The sequence below is a fragment of the Colletotrichum gloeosporioides genome, assembly GCF_011800055.1.
Source record: "Colletotrichum gloeosporioides strain Lc1 chromosome Unknown consensus_52, whole genome shotgun sequence".
NCBI lineage: Eukaryota > Fungi > Ascomycota > Sordariomycetes > Glomerellales > Glomerellaceae > Colletotrichum > Colletotrichum gloeosporioides.
In genome coordinates this window covers 203,541-221,889 of record NW_025544697.1, presented here as the reverse complement: position 1 = coordinate 221,889, position 18,349 = coordinate 203,541, and the positions used below count along the sequence as shown (strand labels likewise).

General features: G+C 51.1%; 3 protein-coding genes and 1 pseudogene across 4 annotated transcripts; 3 read left to right on the top strand and 1 right to left on the bottom strand.

Moving 5' to 3' along the window:
* Positions 1-619: 619 nt before the first annotated feature.
* On the top strand, positions 620-5,102 carry GCG54_00008394 (annotated as a pseudogene). The gene is made up of 2 exons: positions 620-4,202; positions 4,937-5,102. Coding segments are annotated over exons 1-2 (3,749 nt in total).
* Positions 5,103-5,504: 402 nt separating this feature from the next.
* Positions 5,505-6,517, top strand: GCG54_00008393 (uncharacterized protein; the record flags this gene model as incomplete). Its single annotated transcript, XM_045408360.1, has 2 exons — positions 5,505-5,997; positions 6,036-6,517. 2 exons carry the CDS (start codon positions 5,505-5,507, stop codon positions 6,515-6,517), a joined length of 975 nt encoding a protein of 324 aa, XP_045263050.1.
* Positions 6,518-8,463: 1,946 nt separating this feature from the next.
* On the bottom strand, positions 8,464-10,038 carry GCG54_00008392 (uncharacterized protein; the record flags this gene model as incomplete). Its single annotated transcript, XM_045408359.1, has 2 exons — positions 8,464-9,056; positions 9,780-10,038. The coding sequence occupies 2 exons, from the start codon at positions 10,036-10,038 to the stop codon at positions 8,464-8,466; spliced, it is 852 nt and encodes a 283-aa protein (XP_045263049.1).
* Positions 10,039-15,887: 5,849 nt separating this feature from the next.
* Positions 15,888-18,284, top strand: GCG54_00008391 (putative endo-1 3(4)-beta-glucanase; the record flags this gene model as incomplete). The annotated part of the gene is made up of 3 exons (XM_045408358.1): positions 15,888-16,019; positions 16,108-16,376; positions 16,436-18,284. 3 exons carry the CDS (start codon positions 15,888-15,890, stop codon positions 18,282-18,284), a joined length of 2,250 nt encoding a protein of 749 aa, XP_045263048.1.
* Between the last annotated feature and the right edge of the window lie 65 nt (positions 18,285-18,349).

Sequence of the window (18,349 nt, the reverse complement as noted above, 5' to 3'; positions counted from 1 at the left end):
GGAAGCCTAAAGTGACCTGACATCACCAATGGACCTGCATGAAGCCAATGCAGGATGCAGATGAACGGACGGCCATCTCGTTAGGTCGCGGGAAACCCCACACGGACCACGGCAACGGGGAGGTTGCTCTAGTCATTCGACCTATGTAGAGACGGGGGTGACATGGTGGGATTTCAAACGGTAAGTATTCGACGTTGCTTTTGAAGCTTGAAGCGCTCTATCCTCAAAAGTCGATAACTTGGGAAATCCTATGAATTGCAACACATATGGATTGATACAAACATAATAAGTGGGCGAGTGCGACCACGCAAAGATTCACATGCAGAATCTTGAATCTTCTGTTCCGGCAGTGGATATCTTCAACTCTCCACATCTGCAGCTGTTGGCAAGGTACTTGGAGTACTTGGCTGCAGTTTTGCTGGAAGCCGCTGAACCGGGTCCGTGCCCCAGGTGGTGGCGGAACGCGGCGACTATTTCCTCCGACAACGCCAGCCAGCCAATCCGTCATGCCTCCCAGCGTCGCGCAGCGTGTAACTAAGCTGGGAACTTTTTTAAGGCCTCAGTGACCATCAACGAGGTTCCGGCAACTGCTCTTTTTCTCCACAACAACATCGCGACGATGGATGACCTTTTGAATCTCGAGCTCTTGTCGCTCGTGTCCAAGGTCACCTCCGAGTTGCAGAACCATTTGGGCGTCTCCGACAAGACCCTCGCCGAGTTCATCATCGCCCAGCGAGTCGACGCCGAGGACTACGATGCCTTTAAGAAGAAGCTGTCCGCCATCGGCGCCGAGTTCCCCCCGAGTTTAGTTGACAGCGTCGACCGCCTCGTGCTGACAATGCATCCGAAGCTCAAGGGCAAGGCGCAGAAGAACGGCGACAGCAGCGAGGACCACCACCACCGCAGCGCAGAGGAGAACCAACAGATCTTCAAGGGCCTCGCTGTCCCCGACAAGGCCGTCGCGTACGACAGCATCGGCGACGGCGACGCGATCGACGATACACTGGCGCTGCTGGAGGGATTGGAGGGCAAGGCCCGGGGCGAGAAGGCCTCTTCGCGCAAACGCAGTCGCAGTCCGAACGATGGTCGCGAGTCGAGGCGGAAGAGGAGGGATCGGTCGAGGTCAAGGGACCGCAGGAAACGAGACAAGTACCGGTCACGGTCGAGGTCCGTCGATGACTACGAGAACGGGCCCTCCCTGAAGCAACGCAGGGGAAGGCGCAACTACGACGACGAAGACGATAGCCGCTTCAGGAGAGCCCCAGAACCCGAGGTCGACGATGCGCCACAACTCCACAAGGTTTACAGCGGGCATGTCACTGGCATCAAGGACTTTGGCGCGTTCGTCAACTTGCATGGTGTGCGTGGCAAGGTGGATGGCTTGGTGCACATCTCGAGACTGGTCGAGGGACAGCGTGTGAACCACCCCTCCGACCTGTTGACGAGAGGCCAGGATGTCAAGGTCAAGGTCGTCAATATTGAGGGCAACAGGATAGGGCTGTCGATGAAGGAGGTGGACCAAGAGACTGGCATGGACCTCCATCCACAGGACAGGATATCGTCGGGCGCAAACATGGAGGCTCTTGGCGGTGGCCGAGATGGAAATATGTTCGACAACGGAGTTATGCCACCGCCACAACACCAGGCTGGACAGCGCCGGCAAAAGAAGCGAATGACCTCGCCTGAGCGATGGGAGATTCGGCAGCTGATTGCTTCGGGTGTTGCGAAGGCTTCGGATTACCCTGACTTGGAAGAGGACTACAACGCGACGCTGAGGGGAGAGGCCGAGCTGGAGCTGGAGGAGGATGTTGATATCGAAGTACGCGAGGAGGAGCCGCCATTCCTGGCTGGTCAGACAAAGCAGTCTCTCGAACTGTCGCCCATCCGAGTCGTGAAAGCGCCTGATGGGTCGATGAACCGTGCTGCGATGTCGGGCACAGCGCTGGCTAAGGAGAGAAAGGAGCTGAAACAGCAAGAAGCGGAAGCTGCGGCGGCAGAGGAATCCAAGGTCGATCTCTCCGCTCAGTGGAACGACCCGATGGCGGACCCCGACAAGCGCAAGTTCGCCAGCGATCTGCGCAACGCCAAGTCGCAGATGAACCAGAACAAGCCCGACGCTGTGCCGGAGTGGAAACGTGCGGTGGCACCCAAGGACCAATCTTTCGGCAGACGGACAAACTTGAGCATCAAGGAGCAGAGAGAGACGCTTCCTGTGTATGCTTTCAGGCAGAAGTTCTTGGATGCCGTCCGAGACCACCAGGTTATGGTCGTTATTGGAGAGACTGGCTCAGGCAAAACTACGCAGCTTACTCAATACCTTGCGGAAGACGGCTTCGCTAACAACGGTGTCATCGGTTGCACTCAGCCCCGTCGTGTGGCGGCCATGTCCGTCGCGAAGCGTGTGGCTGAGGAAGTCGGCACACCGCTGGGCGAGGCCGTTGGTTACACCATCAGATTCGAGGACCGCACTAGCCCTGCGACCAAGATCAAGTACATGACGGATGGTATGCTTCAGCGTGAGATTCTGGTTGACCCGGATCTGAAGCGATACTCGGTCATTATGCTGGACGAGGCTCACGAACGTACCATCTCTACGGATGTACTGTTTGCGCTGCTGAAGAAGACGATGAAGCGCCGCAAGGACCTGAAGGTCATCGCCACCTCAGCAACCCTGGACGCGGACAAATTCTCATCCTACTTTGACGGCTGTCCTATCTTCACCATTCCGGGTCGAACGTTCCCTGTCGAGGTTCTCTACTCCCGCGAGCCGGAATCGGACTACCTGGACGCCGCACTGGTCACCGTCATGCAGATTCACCTGACAGAACCTCCCGGTGATATCCTGTTGTTCTTGACGGGTCAGGAAGAGATTGACACGTCATGCGAGATTTTATACGAGCGCATGAAAGCCTTGGGACCAAACGTTCCAGAGCTCATCATCCTGCCCGTGTATTCCGCCCTTCCGAACGAAATGCAGAGTCGCATTTTCGACCCCGCGCCGCCTGGCTGCCGAAAGGTAGTCATTGCAACCAATATTGCCGAGACCTCCATCACCATTGACAACATTTACTTCGTAGTCGATCCCGGCTTCGTCAAGCAAAACGCTTACGACCCTAAGCTGGGTATGGACTCTTTGGTTGTCACGCCAATCTCCCAGGCACAAGCAAACCAGCGTGCCGGACGAGCCGGTCGTACGGGACCTGGAAAATGTTTCCGTCTGTACACCGAAGCCGCGTATCAGTCCGAAATGTTACCTACTACGATTCCCGAGATCCAGCGCCAGAACCTATCCCACGTTATTCTCATGCTCAAGGCGATGGGCATCAACGATCTGCTGCACTTCGACTTCATGGACCCTCCCCCGATCAACACTATGCTCACGGCACTCGAAGAACTCTACGCCCTTAGCGCTCTGGACGACGAAGGCCTGCTGACCCGTCTCGGTCGCAAAATGGCAGACTTCCCCATGGAGCCCTCCCTGGCCAAGGTCCTCATCATCTCCGTGGACATGCACTGCTCGGCGGAAATGCTCATCATCGTCGCCATGCTCAACCTCCCCAACGTCTTTTACCGGCCGAAGGAGAAGCAGTCCCAGGCGGACCAGAAGAAGGCAAAGTTCCACGACCCCCACGGCGACCACCTCACGCTCCTCAACGTCTACAACTCGTGGAAGCAGAGCGGCTACTCGGCGCCATGGTGCTTCGAGAACTTCATCCAGGCGCGCTCCATGAAGCGCGCCAAGGACGTACACGACCAGCTCGTCAAGATCATGGACCGGTACCGCCACCCCGTCGCGTCCTGCGGGCGCAACACGCAGATTGTGCGGCAGGCGCTCTGCTCGGGCTTCTTCCGCAACGCGGCGCGCAAGGACCCGCAGGAGGGCTACAAGACGCTCATCGAGGGCACGCCGGTGTACCTGCACCCGAGCTCGGCGCTATTCGGCAAGCAGGCCGAGTGGGTCATTTACCACACGCTGGTGCTCACGACCAAGGAGTACATGCACTGCACGACGAGCATCGAGCCCAAGTGGCTCGTCGACGCGGCGCCGACGTTCTTCAAGGTCGCGCCGACGGACCGGCTGTCCAAGAGGAAGAAGGCGGAGAGGATCCAGCCGCTGCATAACAAGTATGCCGGCGAGGACGACTGGAGGCTCAGCGCGCAGAGGAAGGCTGGACGCGGTGGCGGCGGTGGTGGTACATGGGGTTAATCATCTTTCCCTATCGCCCCTTTCTGTTGCTGGGGAAGAGAAGACCAGCGGATTGCGTGTGCGTGTAGACCGGATGAATTGGCGCTGTCTTCATGTTGTTATAGTTTAGAGAAATATACCCCCCACAGAGGCAAGACATGACGCGGCTATTTCTAGATGACGTTGTGACTCGACGGCTGTGAAGATTTGTCAACGCCCAGACTGTTTTGGGCAGCTCTACCAGTAAGTAAGCATTTTCAGCCAAGAGACGCAGGCATTGCTTGTGTTCTTGGTAATGTTGATCGGGAAGCGACAGAGCAGGCCAAAACCTCGGGAGGCCGGCAGACGAGCGAGCCAAGACGGCTACGATGCGTGAGAGGCTCGACAAGGTAAGTCAAGTCAGGAAGCGAACGCAAGCGAGGCATGGGAAGCCAAGGAGAAAGAAGGCCAGGGGAGGGGAAGGATTATAAGCATCTTTGACGAGACGACTTGGCGTGTGGCAGGTTGTGTGTTGGATTGCGTATGACGGTTTTGTCAGCTACCGACACGTTCGGGGGGATAGGCTTCGGCCGGGAGGGCAGTGGCATGTCCAGCGGACCGCGGAGAAGACGGCTGAGGGTTCGGACCCGCTGGCATAGATCTTGGCTTTTTCGAAGTTGTCTAGAATTTCTTACGATGGAAGAGATCTTTACAGATTAGAGTTTCTCGGTTGGTGATGACGAATGACTCGCTGGCGGAATACCAACTTAGGTTGTAAAGAGTTGCTGAGGAGGAACCCTGGCATCCCGGTCGACGATCAAATCGGATGGATTCTCGAGGAAGAGGTCACTGCGTCGGGCCTTGTCAACGGTAGCCGCGTTGTCGACCTGTCAGAGCTCTTTGGTGCGTGTGGTTGGACGCTCGGGTTGTGGGGTGAGGGTAGTCGTGATACACGAAATGTTTGGGGATGGTGGGATTATGGGGGACGCGGATGTGTTTTAGGGGATTTTTTTGTTTCCGTCTTGACAATGGAAAAAAATAAAGATTACTTCGGGATAAAGCCGGGAGAGAGCGAATAAAACTTGGTAGAGCCCCCGGACGCGCGGGCGGGATGGGGAGCGATGTTCTTCTTTTTTGGTGTTGGGAAGGGGACGTCACGGATTTTTTAGAGTTGGTGATGCAGAGTTTGGATGACAGATGTCACGACTGCGCTCGAGTGTGAAAAGGGACAAGACATTGGACGAAATACCGATCAGCATACTGCCAGCGACTATTTTCATAACGGCATTTACTTCATTTCCATTCTGCAAATCGCTGATTGCATGGTCCACCACCGACAATGACGCGCCGGAACAGCCTGGCGCTGCACCTCACCGCGCTCGCCGCCCTCTCCTCCGTCGCGCAGCTGCCCGTCCTCGTCGGGGCCGAGGACCTCGACGCGGAGGACGTGCCGCCCGAGTGCGTGGCGGTCTGCGCGCCGATCGTGGCGCTCACGGCGCGGTGCGAGGCGCAGACGGAGCAGCGGTTCGGGGACGTTGACAAACGGTTTTTTCACGACGATGGGATGGAGGCACGGCGAAGACACGTTTTATCGCCTGAGAGGATCAGGAGGAGAAGGCAAAGACTGGAGGAAAGGATGCGGAGGCGGCAGGTGCAGTCGGACAGCGACTCGGACTCGAGCGCCGACGAGGCGCCGCCGCAGGTTGTGGCGGCGGCGGAGCGGGAGGAGAAGGAGTGCGTGTGTCAGGACACGTCGTTTGATGTGTTTGGGGCGATGAATGGGTGTGCGGGATGTATTGCGGCGAATGTGACGGCTGTAGAGGCGAATGAAGGTGAGTTTGCTTGGTTGAGGGATGGTGTTGATGGGTAGAGGCTGACTTGAGAGGCAGATATCAGGGAGATCATGGCCGACTGCGGGTTTGCTCCTCCACCCCCTCCAGCCTCTTCCTCGGTGTTGACGACGACTACTTCGACGACATCACCGCCACCGGCAATTCTCACGGACCCTCCGGCCGCGAATCCGGCCCAAGGCGGATTCTCGACGTTAGTCCCTCCGGCATTAGCGCCCGCGGGACCGTCTACCTCCTCAACTTCATCAACATCCTCAACGGCGCCCCCGCCACCACCACCGCAAGATGCCCCGACCTCAACGCAACCGCCGCCTGCTGCCGCGACGACGCCGGAGCCAGAGGTGACGCCGACGGTGGAGAGCTCAATCACGCCCGTGACGGTGTTCGAGACGCCTTCATTCAGGACGTTGCCCAGTCTCGTGCTGCCCAACGACTTTGCGGCGGCCAGGGGCGGCGATCGGACGGGAAACGGCGCGGCGACGCTGGGGAGGCACTGGGTTGACAAGGTTGTTGTTGCCTTGGTGCTGGTTTGGGCTTTTGCTTGAGGACGGTTTTGGTTTTGAGCGAGCGTGTCGTATTTTTGCATGAGATACCCTCATTGTTGGCGATGTGCAACCCGGAGGATTTTGGGATCAGTCACCCTTGCGGTCGTTGACGCCTCCAGAAATCGCAAGGCAGATTTACGATTATGGGATATGGATTAGCCAGTAGAAACAAAGCTCATCGTCTCGATTCCTGGTTCTTGATTTAAGCTCTATCCTTCTGTCGGTATCACAAGTTGCCTCACGGTTGCCCATCCGCGGTCGGTGACCGATGTGTACCTCTAAGGTTATGCGCGACCACATCTCCTCTCAGTCCGTGACTGCTTTGATATCAGAGAAGGGATGTATGTATCATAACACCAATAAACCAAAAGCAAAGGAAAAAGGATAGGGGTTGCTGAATTATCGATCTCCAGAGCCATATACCTCCATCCATCCGTAATTTTGGTGAGGGGAAATGGGACCACCGCGCGAAAACGCAGCACATCCAACTCTGCAACGCCAGAATTCTCCATCAAGACAAGGCGTCTAATTGAGATAGTATGCTGGAAATCTGATATTTCTAATTTCTAATTTCTATTATTCCGATAGTGAGTTCCCGGACTTTCCCAACAAAGTGTGAGGCAACTTGCGAGGTGCCCATCATGAAACAGGGAAATACCTATACAAGAGGCTCAGATGTATTAAGAAGACGTAGAATAGTCAGAAAATATTAGATTACTATTTTACGATCTATCTACTTCACTGAGCCGCTGTGAAGGGAATTCCGCCTTGAGGGAAGCTGAGGACGATGCCTATTCCCTGAGGACCCTGATGTACGTTGCTTATCTTCCCGGTTAAGCTCTGCTAGAAGCAGGCAAGACAACCAAAGTTCAACGCATCCATGGTTCCTCCAAAATCCATTCCACCTCGCTGAACCTGCTGCTGTCCTGTCATCGTCGACGGTAGTTGGCGGTTACTCTCTCTATGTGGTCCTTCCCTAGTACCACGATGGCTTCCCTGCCCATCTAGATGTAGGCAACGGCTGCCTCGTGAGAGGTGTCCCTCCACAACGGTTCATTCTGAGAAGTTTGAATTCATGATTACGCCGTTCCGGGAAACTGATTGTCTAGGTAGTCCCTTGTTGAGCGGCACCTTTACAGAAAGCAGTATTTCTCCCATCCAGGTTATTGAAGACGAAGACTCACAGCTCCTGTATATAGTCTCCCGGCCTTTGAATTCTCATGATCTTTTTTCTTTTATTTTTTCTCTTCAAGTCCACTGCATACGAAAGCAATCATGGGGGCCGCAGAGATTGTCACTGCAGTGGCCACAGGCATCTTGGCCTTCATGGCCGTCGTTACCGGTACGTATCAAATTCATTTTGTTACTAAAGAGCGCAGATTGAGGGAGAAGCTAGAAAGCGACTTCAGAATTTTTGGCAGGCAGCGTGCAATGGAGAAGGACGACGCCAAGCGGCAGTACGCTTCTCTCCAGAAGGACCTGGACAAGGTCAAGGTCAAGAACTGTTCTCTTCAAGTGGAGATGAACGAAGCGAAGGAGAAGATCTGTTCTCTTGAAAAGGTGATGGAGGATCTTCGTCAGACAGATACTGACGGAGAGAGTAGGGGGCCTTTCCCGGTCGGGCAATAGATAGACCGGGGGGTGGGTGGTCGGCACCCAGCAGAAGTCTCCCGCCTTGACGTGGCTGCTGGGCTGAGTAGCCTCTTTCGAGAGGTGAAACCAAGAGGAGACAATAATGAATAGGTATGTCCCTTTCCTTCATTGTGTGCGAGCATCTCTTTGAGTGTGTTTAGTTAGTATAGCTTTTTCATAATAAGCAACTCTTGTCATTCTCACTATTATTATCGTGTGTCATCGTTGTTTACCATTGCGGTCTGCCGTCGTCGTCGTCTGTCGTTGTTGTCTATTGTTGTGTATTCTCCCCAGTGCCCGTTACATATAGTTTCCGAATACTGCCAGGATCATGATACACGGCCGGGCCTGTTGCGCTCGAGTTCTGCTCGCTCCAAACATGTACGGTCCAAGAATCATCCTTTGGGGACTTGTATGAGCCAAAATCCTTCCATGCTTGAATTCTCATGCCATTAGGACTGGCAGTAATTGCATAATCGGTTGGGCAACGTGGACAGTGTCCGGTAATCTCGTTGCCGCGTTGTGAAAGTGCCATTCTGACGTCGGTACTGAAATTCTCAGGGCCAGAGAGCCGCCCGTGAGTCTTGTCGCTGGAGTCAATCACCATATGCGGGCAAATCTCATTGTAGTCGCAACTGTTGAGAGTAAGGCCGACTCTATCGACGATGTCGAGCTGAGTATATAGGAGGAACCTTTCCTGAATGATCTTGGGCGATGCTCGGAAATACTCGCTCGTTTCACGTATGTCGGAGTCGAACTCGTGGCTGAAAGGTGCCATAAGCTTGTTGAGATATTTCCGGTTGACGGTCTTGAGTCGTGCCAACTTCAGAGCAAGCTGAACATGCCTCTCTTCAATTTCGAAGCCTAAAGGGTCAAAGCTGGCCCCGTTTCTGTCAAATAGACCTTTTCTGTCAAATAGACAGCGACCACGAGATTTTCTCAGAGGCTTTTGCCAAGGTACATCGTCTTTTTCAAGACGATGAAGCTTGTCACAAAACCCACAAACCCAGTGGTCAGGTGAAACAAAGGCAACTCCGGCCAAAAAGTCTTGTTTACCAGCTAAAGAAAGACAGTCGAAAACAACATTCCAATCTTTTTGGACGATGGTTCGAAATGCTTTGCAAGTCTGGCCAAGAATAAATTCGTCATGTAGCTCGAGGCGCATGACGATATTAAGCAGTAATTCGTTCGGCAGCTTCAAAAGGCTCGACTTTGTGTTTGCCTTGGTTCGCTTCAACAGCGCCAAGATTGATTTTGGGTTCCAGTGTGTTTTGTGCGAAGTCGTAGTCTGGGGAGATTTTGAATCAGCTCCTCCAGCCAAGGCCTCTTTTGTGTGTAAAGCCCCCAAATTTGTGTTCTTCGTCAACAAATCTAGCTTCTGAGAACTTTGTGTCTTGAACGATGAGAAAAACGATAGCATCACTTTTCTCTTCGGGAGAGTAAGTTGGCTTGGCAAAGCCCGCACGACAGCCTGCAGGCTGCCACCCTCTGCGGCGGCTATTTCTTGTGCGGCGTACAGAATCCTGGTGTCGACTGTTGAGTGGATCCATCTCCGCAAGACGGCACAACCCCTTCGAACTTCCTCACTTTCGTTAGCAGCCGTAAAATACTCTGCGAAACGGTCTGGATACTCCTGGCGAACGTCTGATTCGGTGACCTCGGTCTGACCTCTCATAATTGTCTCATCCAGCGGCGGACGCTGGACAGGAACATTGGAATCGGCTGCCTTCGGGTTGATGTATTCCCAAACGTTCTGTTCATGAGCCCGGAGCTGGAGCTGCAAAAACCATTTTGGCCAGTCTTGGTCGTACTTCAGGCGTGCCGTAGAATTGTTTGGAGTTGTCATGATGAAATCGCGCGTATGTTATTCAAAAATTGCTCAGGAGGGTGTAGCTAGATTGGAGGAATTAGGCAATGATCTGCCTTGTTCGGTGAGGCAACCGAGCATTTATATGTGACAATGTCGGCCATTTCACAAGGTCCTTGGGGACCTTGGTGGAAGCACGGTTGAGGGCATGGGCAAGATTTGATGAGGTTATTGAAGGCTTAGTCCTTAAGAGTACCTTGAGGATGCAGGGCAGAACCTAACCTAGCAACCTACTCAGGCGCATAGGTAGGATATCAATGAGGGCAAGGGGTACGCTTGGATGAGGCAAAAATTCCGAGAACTTGCCTACTTACCTGAACAGTGGTAACCTGGCACTATTGTAGAGCAGCTAAGTCTTCTGTAAGGACGACAGTAGTGAAGGAAACGATAGGGCTAGTGATATTGATAACGACGATAGACGACGACAATCAACAACGACGATAAAGAACGATAATAATAGACGACAATAATAGACGACGATGGAAATAATGATAGCGACGGCGTTAACGACGACAACAATGACGACGACAATAAAAGTAAGTACACAGGAAACATGATCACTTCAGTGTAGGATATCCGGATCACAAGCATGTGTAAAGACTCTACCCAGCTAGTAAACTTCCCCTAACTAGTGAATGTTATGAGCTAACATCGAAATGCTAGTTGAAAACGATGATGAGTTCCAATCTGGAATAATTTTCACTGATCTGACGATGCGCGATGGTACTAGTCGGCCAGTGGTGGGAGCGAGTCAAACGACTTGGCTTGCAATAAATTAGAGTTTCGGTTCGGATCTGTGACAGCAGTCTTATTTCAACGTCTGGAAACATGTGTGAAAAGCATGATAAGAGAGAAAACGCAATGAACTGTTGGAACAAAACGAACGAAAGTCACCTCTATTTCGGCTAGGTATAGTGATTAGGCCCTAACTGCATCTGCGTAGGACTTGAAGCTATTCCGATCTATGTGGATACCCTGAGCCACACGAATGTATTTATATGGCGCCACCGCACCGCTTGCGACTGTTCATGCCTATGCCTAGAACTTCATAAAACATCCATAAGCTGGCAGTACTTTACACAAACTCAAACGTGACGGGAAAACGGAAGTCCTGTTTGGTTGACTTGTCATCCTAATCATGGCAGCTTGTCCAAGCACTATGCATCGTCACCGTTCGCCAAGGCAAGAACAGGCCGTCAAAGGAATGAATGTAACATGAAAACAGCTGAAAGCAAGGCAAGAGACGATCAATTCCAGAACGGTCGACATCCGAAGCAGTGCCGTTACAGGGGAATCTACTTAGGCGAAGGAGCCTGATGTCTCCACTACGGCGATGCGCGGTCTAGACGTTCAGCAGCTGGTTCACCCGCGCAGAATACAGCAACCATGCTACAAAATGCATCACCCCCAAAACGCATAACTAGGTCAAAATGCATACTTATGAGCTGCCCACCTTATTTTATATAGTCTGAACACGATTTTTTGTATTTCTGTATATTATATATACCTCCTCAGATTATCCCATTTAAGGGCCTATAGTAGGGGGTTTTTAGTAAAAAACAGAGCCTTACTAGGGTGTAGTAGGGGGTCTAGTAGGGGTAATCTAAGCTAATTTTTTATATAAAAAAGGTTAATTTTGCCCTCACTAGCTAACCTACCCTTAATACTACCTTCTACTACCTACACTACCACGCTATATATATATACTAACACTACTAATAGCTAAACTAAGCGTTTAGTAGAAGCTAGCCCTCTATAAATAGGTAGCTAACTAGCTAGTTTACCCCTCTTAGAGAGCAATAATATAATATATACTTAATATATATAATATTAAAATCACACAAACTAATATCTCTTATTACCTCTTAAAGAAGTAGAAAGAGCTAGCTTCTAATTAGCTACTTAGTAGTAAAATATAATATATAGTAACAGTATAATAACTAACTCTTAAATACTTACTCTACTAGTAGTAAATTAAGCTTAAAATAAAGGGATTTAGGATAACTATTTAACTTATTTAGTACTAAGCGTAATATATCTAATATATAGTGCCTTATATAAAGAACTTTAAGTTTAATACTTCTAATCTACTTACTTTTAGCTATACCTAAATATAGTTATTTAAAAAGTAGTACTATATAAAGTACTAGCTATTTTATAATAAAAGTAGCTCTACTAATCTTAGTATAACATTAACTTAGAGGATTAAAGAGATATAAAGACTAATCTATAAATATAACCTATATAATATATATAATATAAATAAAATAGGTTTATACTAATATTAACTACCTACCTCTAGCTAAGCTACTACTTCTTAACCTAATATTAAGAGGGATAAATCCTAAATTTCCCTAAACCTCACTACTAATATAATAAGAGATAACCCTTTTAAAATCTTCGCTATTAGTAGAAGTAAGACCTTATACACCTTTTAAGAGTTTAACTTTAATACATTTAATATTATCTAGAGGTATAATAAAACTACTTAGTTTACTATAGCTATTATAATAAACTAGCTAAAGGCATTTTACTACTATATTTAGGTTAAGAAGCTAAGCTAAAAAATCCTCCTCCTTATAGATAACTTCTCTACCTATATAGCTACTATTAAACTTAACCTACTACTAACAGAGATATATATTAAGTTCCTACTTCTAAATATAACCTTAAAGTTTTAGCTAATAAATTAAGATATTATTAATACCTTTAAGAGCTATTATAGATATACCTACCTCACTTAGCTTATAAAGCACTTCACTATAATACCTAATATTAATCCTACTAAAGTTATAAATCTACACCTCATATTATAGTAAGTAGTAAAAACCTTCTTTAGGTCTCTTAATAGCTCTATAATCTAAAACTATTAGAATTACTCTATACTCTATAATCTTATTATAGCTAATTATAGCTAATTATAATACCCCTCTAAACTAAATAGATAATCTAATAAGCCTTTTTTAGTATATAGTAATACTCTTAGAGTTAGAGGAGTTACTTTAAGAGTTTCTAAGCCTAATTAATAAGAATATAGCCCTTAGAGAACTATATACTCCTAATAAAATTATAGCTTATATACTTAATAACTATAATAATTTACTAGTAGTACCTAATAATAGATCTCATAAGGTATTAAATAAAGAAGAGATTATTAAAATCTAAAGTACTATACCTAAATTTACGCTCTCTAAAGCTACTAGAAATATTAAATAACTCCTTATATTTACAAAAAACAGGGATTATATAGTCTCTAGTAATATAGTTATATTATAGGTAATAAGGTATTAGATCGCATAGAAGTAATAAGAAAGTTAGTAAGTAGTTATTACTAAGTTTTTTATATAGTTTTATCTTAACTGAAGGGGTTAACCTAGTTCAAATTAATACTTTTAGTGTAGTTAGTATAGGGGGAAAAAATACGTATTAGTTAACTACATATTACATAAACACATCAAAATGCATATGAATTTCATGCCCCAATTACATGCATTTACTAGGGTGGTTGCTGTAGACCAGCGAAGATCTCTGCGTCGGTGCGCCAGTGCGATCTATCATTGCGCGATAATCGAGCCTCACGGCATGTGGGATCCTTATAGCGCTGTTCTCAAGCTGCCCAGTAGACAGCGTTTTGGGCCTAAGGACTGATGAAGCTTGCGTGGAAGGGCGTCGATACAAAATTCCAGCGTTCAGCGTGCAATGACGAGGACTTCAAATGGACGTGCCTATGCATTTGCGCACAAACATGCTGACAATTCAGACAACGGTTGGCAAAATATCGTCCTGTCGCAACTCATGTCCGGTGTCCAACTACCAACACGCAAATGACGGCGCACTAACGTACCATCTTGGCGAGGCGCAGCGCAATAAATACCAGAGGCCACCCATCGGACGGTGAGCCAATGCCGTAAAGTCGGTCAGTGAAGGTGAAGGAGATGAAGGGAATACCAAGAATAGTTTCCCCGGTCCAAGGTTCCTTGATATCGCTGTCTCCCAATCCAGCTCGGTCAATTTGATACAGGACCCAAGGACAACAAGCGAGCACCAAAGCGGAGCACGTATTCGTCAAGCGAGACATGGTCCGTTCAGTATCGCAGCTGAAGACAAGGCCCGTTCATGAGCGGACCTGACATGCCTTTCTGGAGGATCTCGTGCATTTTGTGCAGATTCGACCCTACGTGATGGATAGGCTCCATAGTCCATACGAATCCATTCCATTGACCTCGGTCGTGCGTGGACATTTGCCCCCAAATACGCGGCGTCAACGAGCAAAGACAATACCCACCTTCAATCCGTGCCGCTTTCCATGCTCCACCGGAAACCCTCCGCTAGGACGCATTTGAACGAAACCTCCGCCGCTACGCCGCGAATTCCAGCCCTGCAGCCGTCCCGATTGGACCTTGTCCTCCGAAACGGGAGCGAGCCCCTGAGCGGGACGTTGACGGATGAAAACCACAAAAGAGGGAAAAAAAAAAAAAAAAAACCGAGAACCACGTTTTGTTGTTGTGCGTGGATAAAAACGGTTGGAGCTCGGCATACCCAGCGGGATGTGCAGAAAAAAGTGATAAGCCAGACTTATGTACGGCTGGTCGCTCTAGTGTAACGCAACTAAAAAAGCGACGGCGCGTCAGACGTCCATTCGTGCCAACATTCTCCTATGCCGTCTTGCGTCTATTTTTCGAGTCCTCTGGTTGGTATAGAAAAGAACAGCCGCTGGTCTAGAGGACTCGATGCAACGGTTGCCGAAAATCTCTCTGCCAATCATGTCCGAAACAGTGACAGCGCCATCAAGATCTCGGCGGCTTGAGCAGAGAGCGCATCAGCAAACCCCTGCAAGCCGCATGGCCTAGCGCCGAAATGCCACGAATGCGCTCCGGGCAGAAAATAGGGGAACCGCGGAATCTTGGCCCGCCAGCACCCACATCAGGGTCTGTTCCTGGCATAACTGACAAGGGTGTAAGGTTCGGACGCATGTGGTCCTCACAACTCGATTGGCCTCGGGAACGATGACCACCACCCGCCCTTCTTCACGCCCGGACGGTGCCTGAACCGCCAGCCAACCGCCGTCCCGTTCCTGTCCTGGGCGTCCTTTCAGGTTGGGATGAAAACTTGCTAGCCTGATTCTGTATTGGCGCATTGTTTGCCGTCTGTTTCTTTGCTTGGATTGTGCAGGAGAAACCAGAGTTCCCACTCACACTTCCCACGCCTCTCCAGTCTTCACGCAGAGACTCCGGATGCTCATCGGTGGGACCACCTAGCGGCCACACCATGAGACCAGCTGGAGCGGACGAGTCCTTGGATATCTCCAGAATTGGCAGGCTTGTCAGGGGGGCTGTGTTCTAGTCTCTGTTCTTGGTTTCCTCCCGGTTCGCTTACGCCCCCCTCTTCCAACCAAGACGAGAACCGCCGTTTATGAAGTTGCCCTGCCTGCCTACCAAGGCTCTGGCTATTCTTGCTGGAACCCGCAGACCCAATGAGTGGGAATGCTGGAGAAAACGGACGAGCGGGCTGAACCCCTGAAGGATTTCATCTCATGGCCCTGCAGGTGAATCGACAGGTCAGGAACGGTTTTGGGTCGACCGTATAGTCGGCTCGGTATAAGATGGATGGGCGACCCCATGGGACACGCGCCCTGGGCATCTAGGCCTTTTTCCTCTTGTCCTCTTCGAGATTTCCTCTTTGGTATCTTAGTCACTCCTTTCTTTAAACACGACCTTCATTCTTTCGTTCTCTAAGTTTGAAGATCCAATTCAATCGCTTTTGTGTGTTGTGTGTGTTTTGAATAGTTAATTCTTGTTGTTATTATCGTTTCTCGTTTCTTGCCCAAAATGGCGCCTTCGCTTCTTTCCACGCTCTCTTCCGCCCTCATTCTGGGTACTACTGTCTCTGCCACCCAGTCATACCAGCTGGTGGACACCTACGACTCTACGAACTTTCTGGACAAGTTTGGTTTCTTTACCGTAAGTACCAAGACGAAAGCCCACAATACAGGCTCATGATAGTCGATGATGTGATCGGCATATACTGACGATCCCTTTCTCTCCCCAGAGCGACTACTCCACCGGCGATTACAACGATGTCGACCCCACGAGCGGATACGTTAACTACCAGTCTGCTGAGAACGCTCAAGCTCAGGGCCTTCTGAAGATCGTCGACGGCGACCTCTACCTCGGCGTCGACTCCACGACAACCCTGGATCCCGCTGGCGTCGGCCGCAACTCTGTCCGTATCGAGAGTAAGAGCCAGTACCAAAAGGGTCTCTTCGTTGCCGACTTTTCTCACTTCCCCAAGCCTACCTGTGGTGCCTGGCCTGCTTTGTAAGTCAAAGGATGACGAATCATGGTGCCTTTTGAATGTGCTAACGATATCATCTAAGCTGGACCGTCGGCAACCCCTGGCCTGCTGCCGGTGAAATCGATATTGTCGAGACCTGGAACCTGGACAACGTCAACAAGGTTGTACTCCATACCGACGGCGACATTGGTGAGTGCCGTATAGACGGCACTGGTATGACCGGCACCGTCAGCAAGCCCAACTGCGCCAACTATGCTGCGGGTCAGTCTGACAACGAGGGCTGCGCCGGCCTCGACTCTTCGGCTCCTTTTGGCTCTGCTGAGGGCGGAGTCTACGCCATGGAATGGACCGACACTGCTATCAAGGTGTGGGGCTTTACGCATGCCAACGTTCCTGCCGACATTGCCAACAACCCCAACCCCGACAACTGGGGAACCCCCAGCTTCACCACCAGCGTCTGCGATGCCTCCAAGGTCTTTGGCGAGGCGAAGATGATCATGAATATTAATCTGTGCGGCATAGCCGGCCAAGAAGGATCAGGCATCTGGGATGCGGACAATGGCTGCCAGGCTCAGACTGGTCTTACCTGCAAGGAATGGGTTGCCAACAACCCGGCCGCCTTCGCTGATGTTTACTTCCAGCTCAGCTCCATCAAGATCTACCAGATGGGCGAGGCCAGCAACACTACTCTCTCCACCAGCCAAATCGCCTCTTCCACTGCTGTTGCCAGCACTGCTATTGCGTCCGATGTCGTTGTGTCGAGCACTGCCGCTGCTACCGGCATCGCCACCGAGTCCGGCGCCGAGACCCACTCCGTCTCCGCTTCCGCCGGCCCCGCCGAGACCCCGATCGCCGATCTGACCACCCGCCTGGCCACCTCCACCGTCTACCAGACCAACGTCAAGACCATCACCTCGTGCGCTCCCACCGTTACCAACTGCCCTGCCCGCGAGACTCCTCAAATCGTTACCGAGGTCGTCCCGCTGACCACCACCATCTGCCCCGTCGTCGACGTCCCTACCACTATGACCGTGTCCAAGACCGAAGTCCACACCATCACTTCCTGCGCGCCTACGGTCACCAACTGCCCTGTCGGCTCCAAGACCACCATCACCAAGGAGGAGGTTATCTCTACCACCGCCGCCATCCCCGTCGAGAGCTACACCAAGCCCGCCGCCGGCACCACCACCCAGGCCGAGAAGCCCGTCATCACCGCGCAGCCCCCCGCCGGCCAGATCACCACCTACAAGACCAACATCGTCACCATCACCTCCTGCCCTCCTACCGTCACAAACTGCCCCATCGGCAAGGAGACCACCGTCATCACCAGCGAGGTCATCCCCGCCACCACGGTCGAGGGCGAGAAGCCCGTTCCCGTTACCACTCAGGCCCCTGACGTCCCCATCGTCCTGACCACCTACAAGACCGAGGTCCACACTATCACTTCATGCGCCCCTACCGTCACCAACTGCCCTGTCGGCAAGGAGACCACCATCGTGACCAGCGCCGTCATCACCACCACTGCCCCCGCTGCCGGCGTCCCTGTTACCAACGTTCCCCAGAACCCCGCTGTCCCCGGCTCTGAGACGCCCGCTGTTCCCGGCGCCGAGTCCCCCGCCACCACTGCCCCGGTCGTCCCTGGAAACGGCGCCACTACCGTCAGCGTTCCTGCCGCCGGCCAGACCAACTCCGCCGAGAAGCCCGTAGCCGAGACCCCTGTTGACACCGCCATGCCCACCACTCTCGTTGTCGCCCCCTCTTCTCCTTACAACGGCACTCTCCCCACCGGTCTCTTCCCCACCGGTACCGCCGCTCCCTGCATCGGCTCTGCTTGCCCTGCTACTACAACCGGCCCCGTTCAGGCTGGCGCGGGCAAGCTCAGCTCCGGCGCGTTCTTGATGGCCGCGGCATTGGCTGTCTTTGTCATCTAAGTGAGATGAAGACATGATGGATATTATTGTGTGTTTTTCCTTTATCTGGTCTTCCTATGTATTAT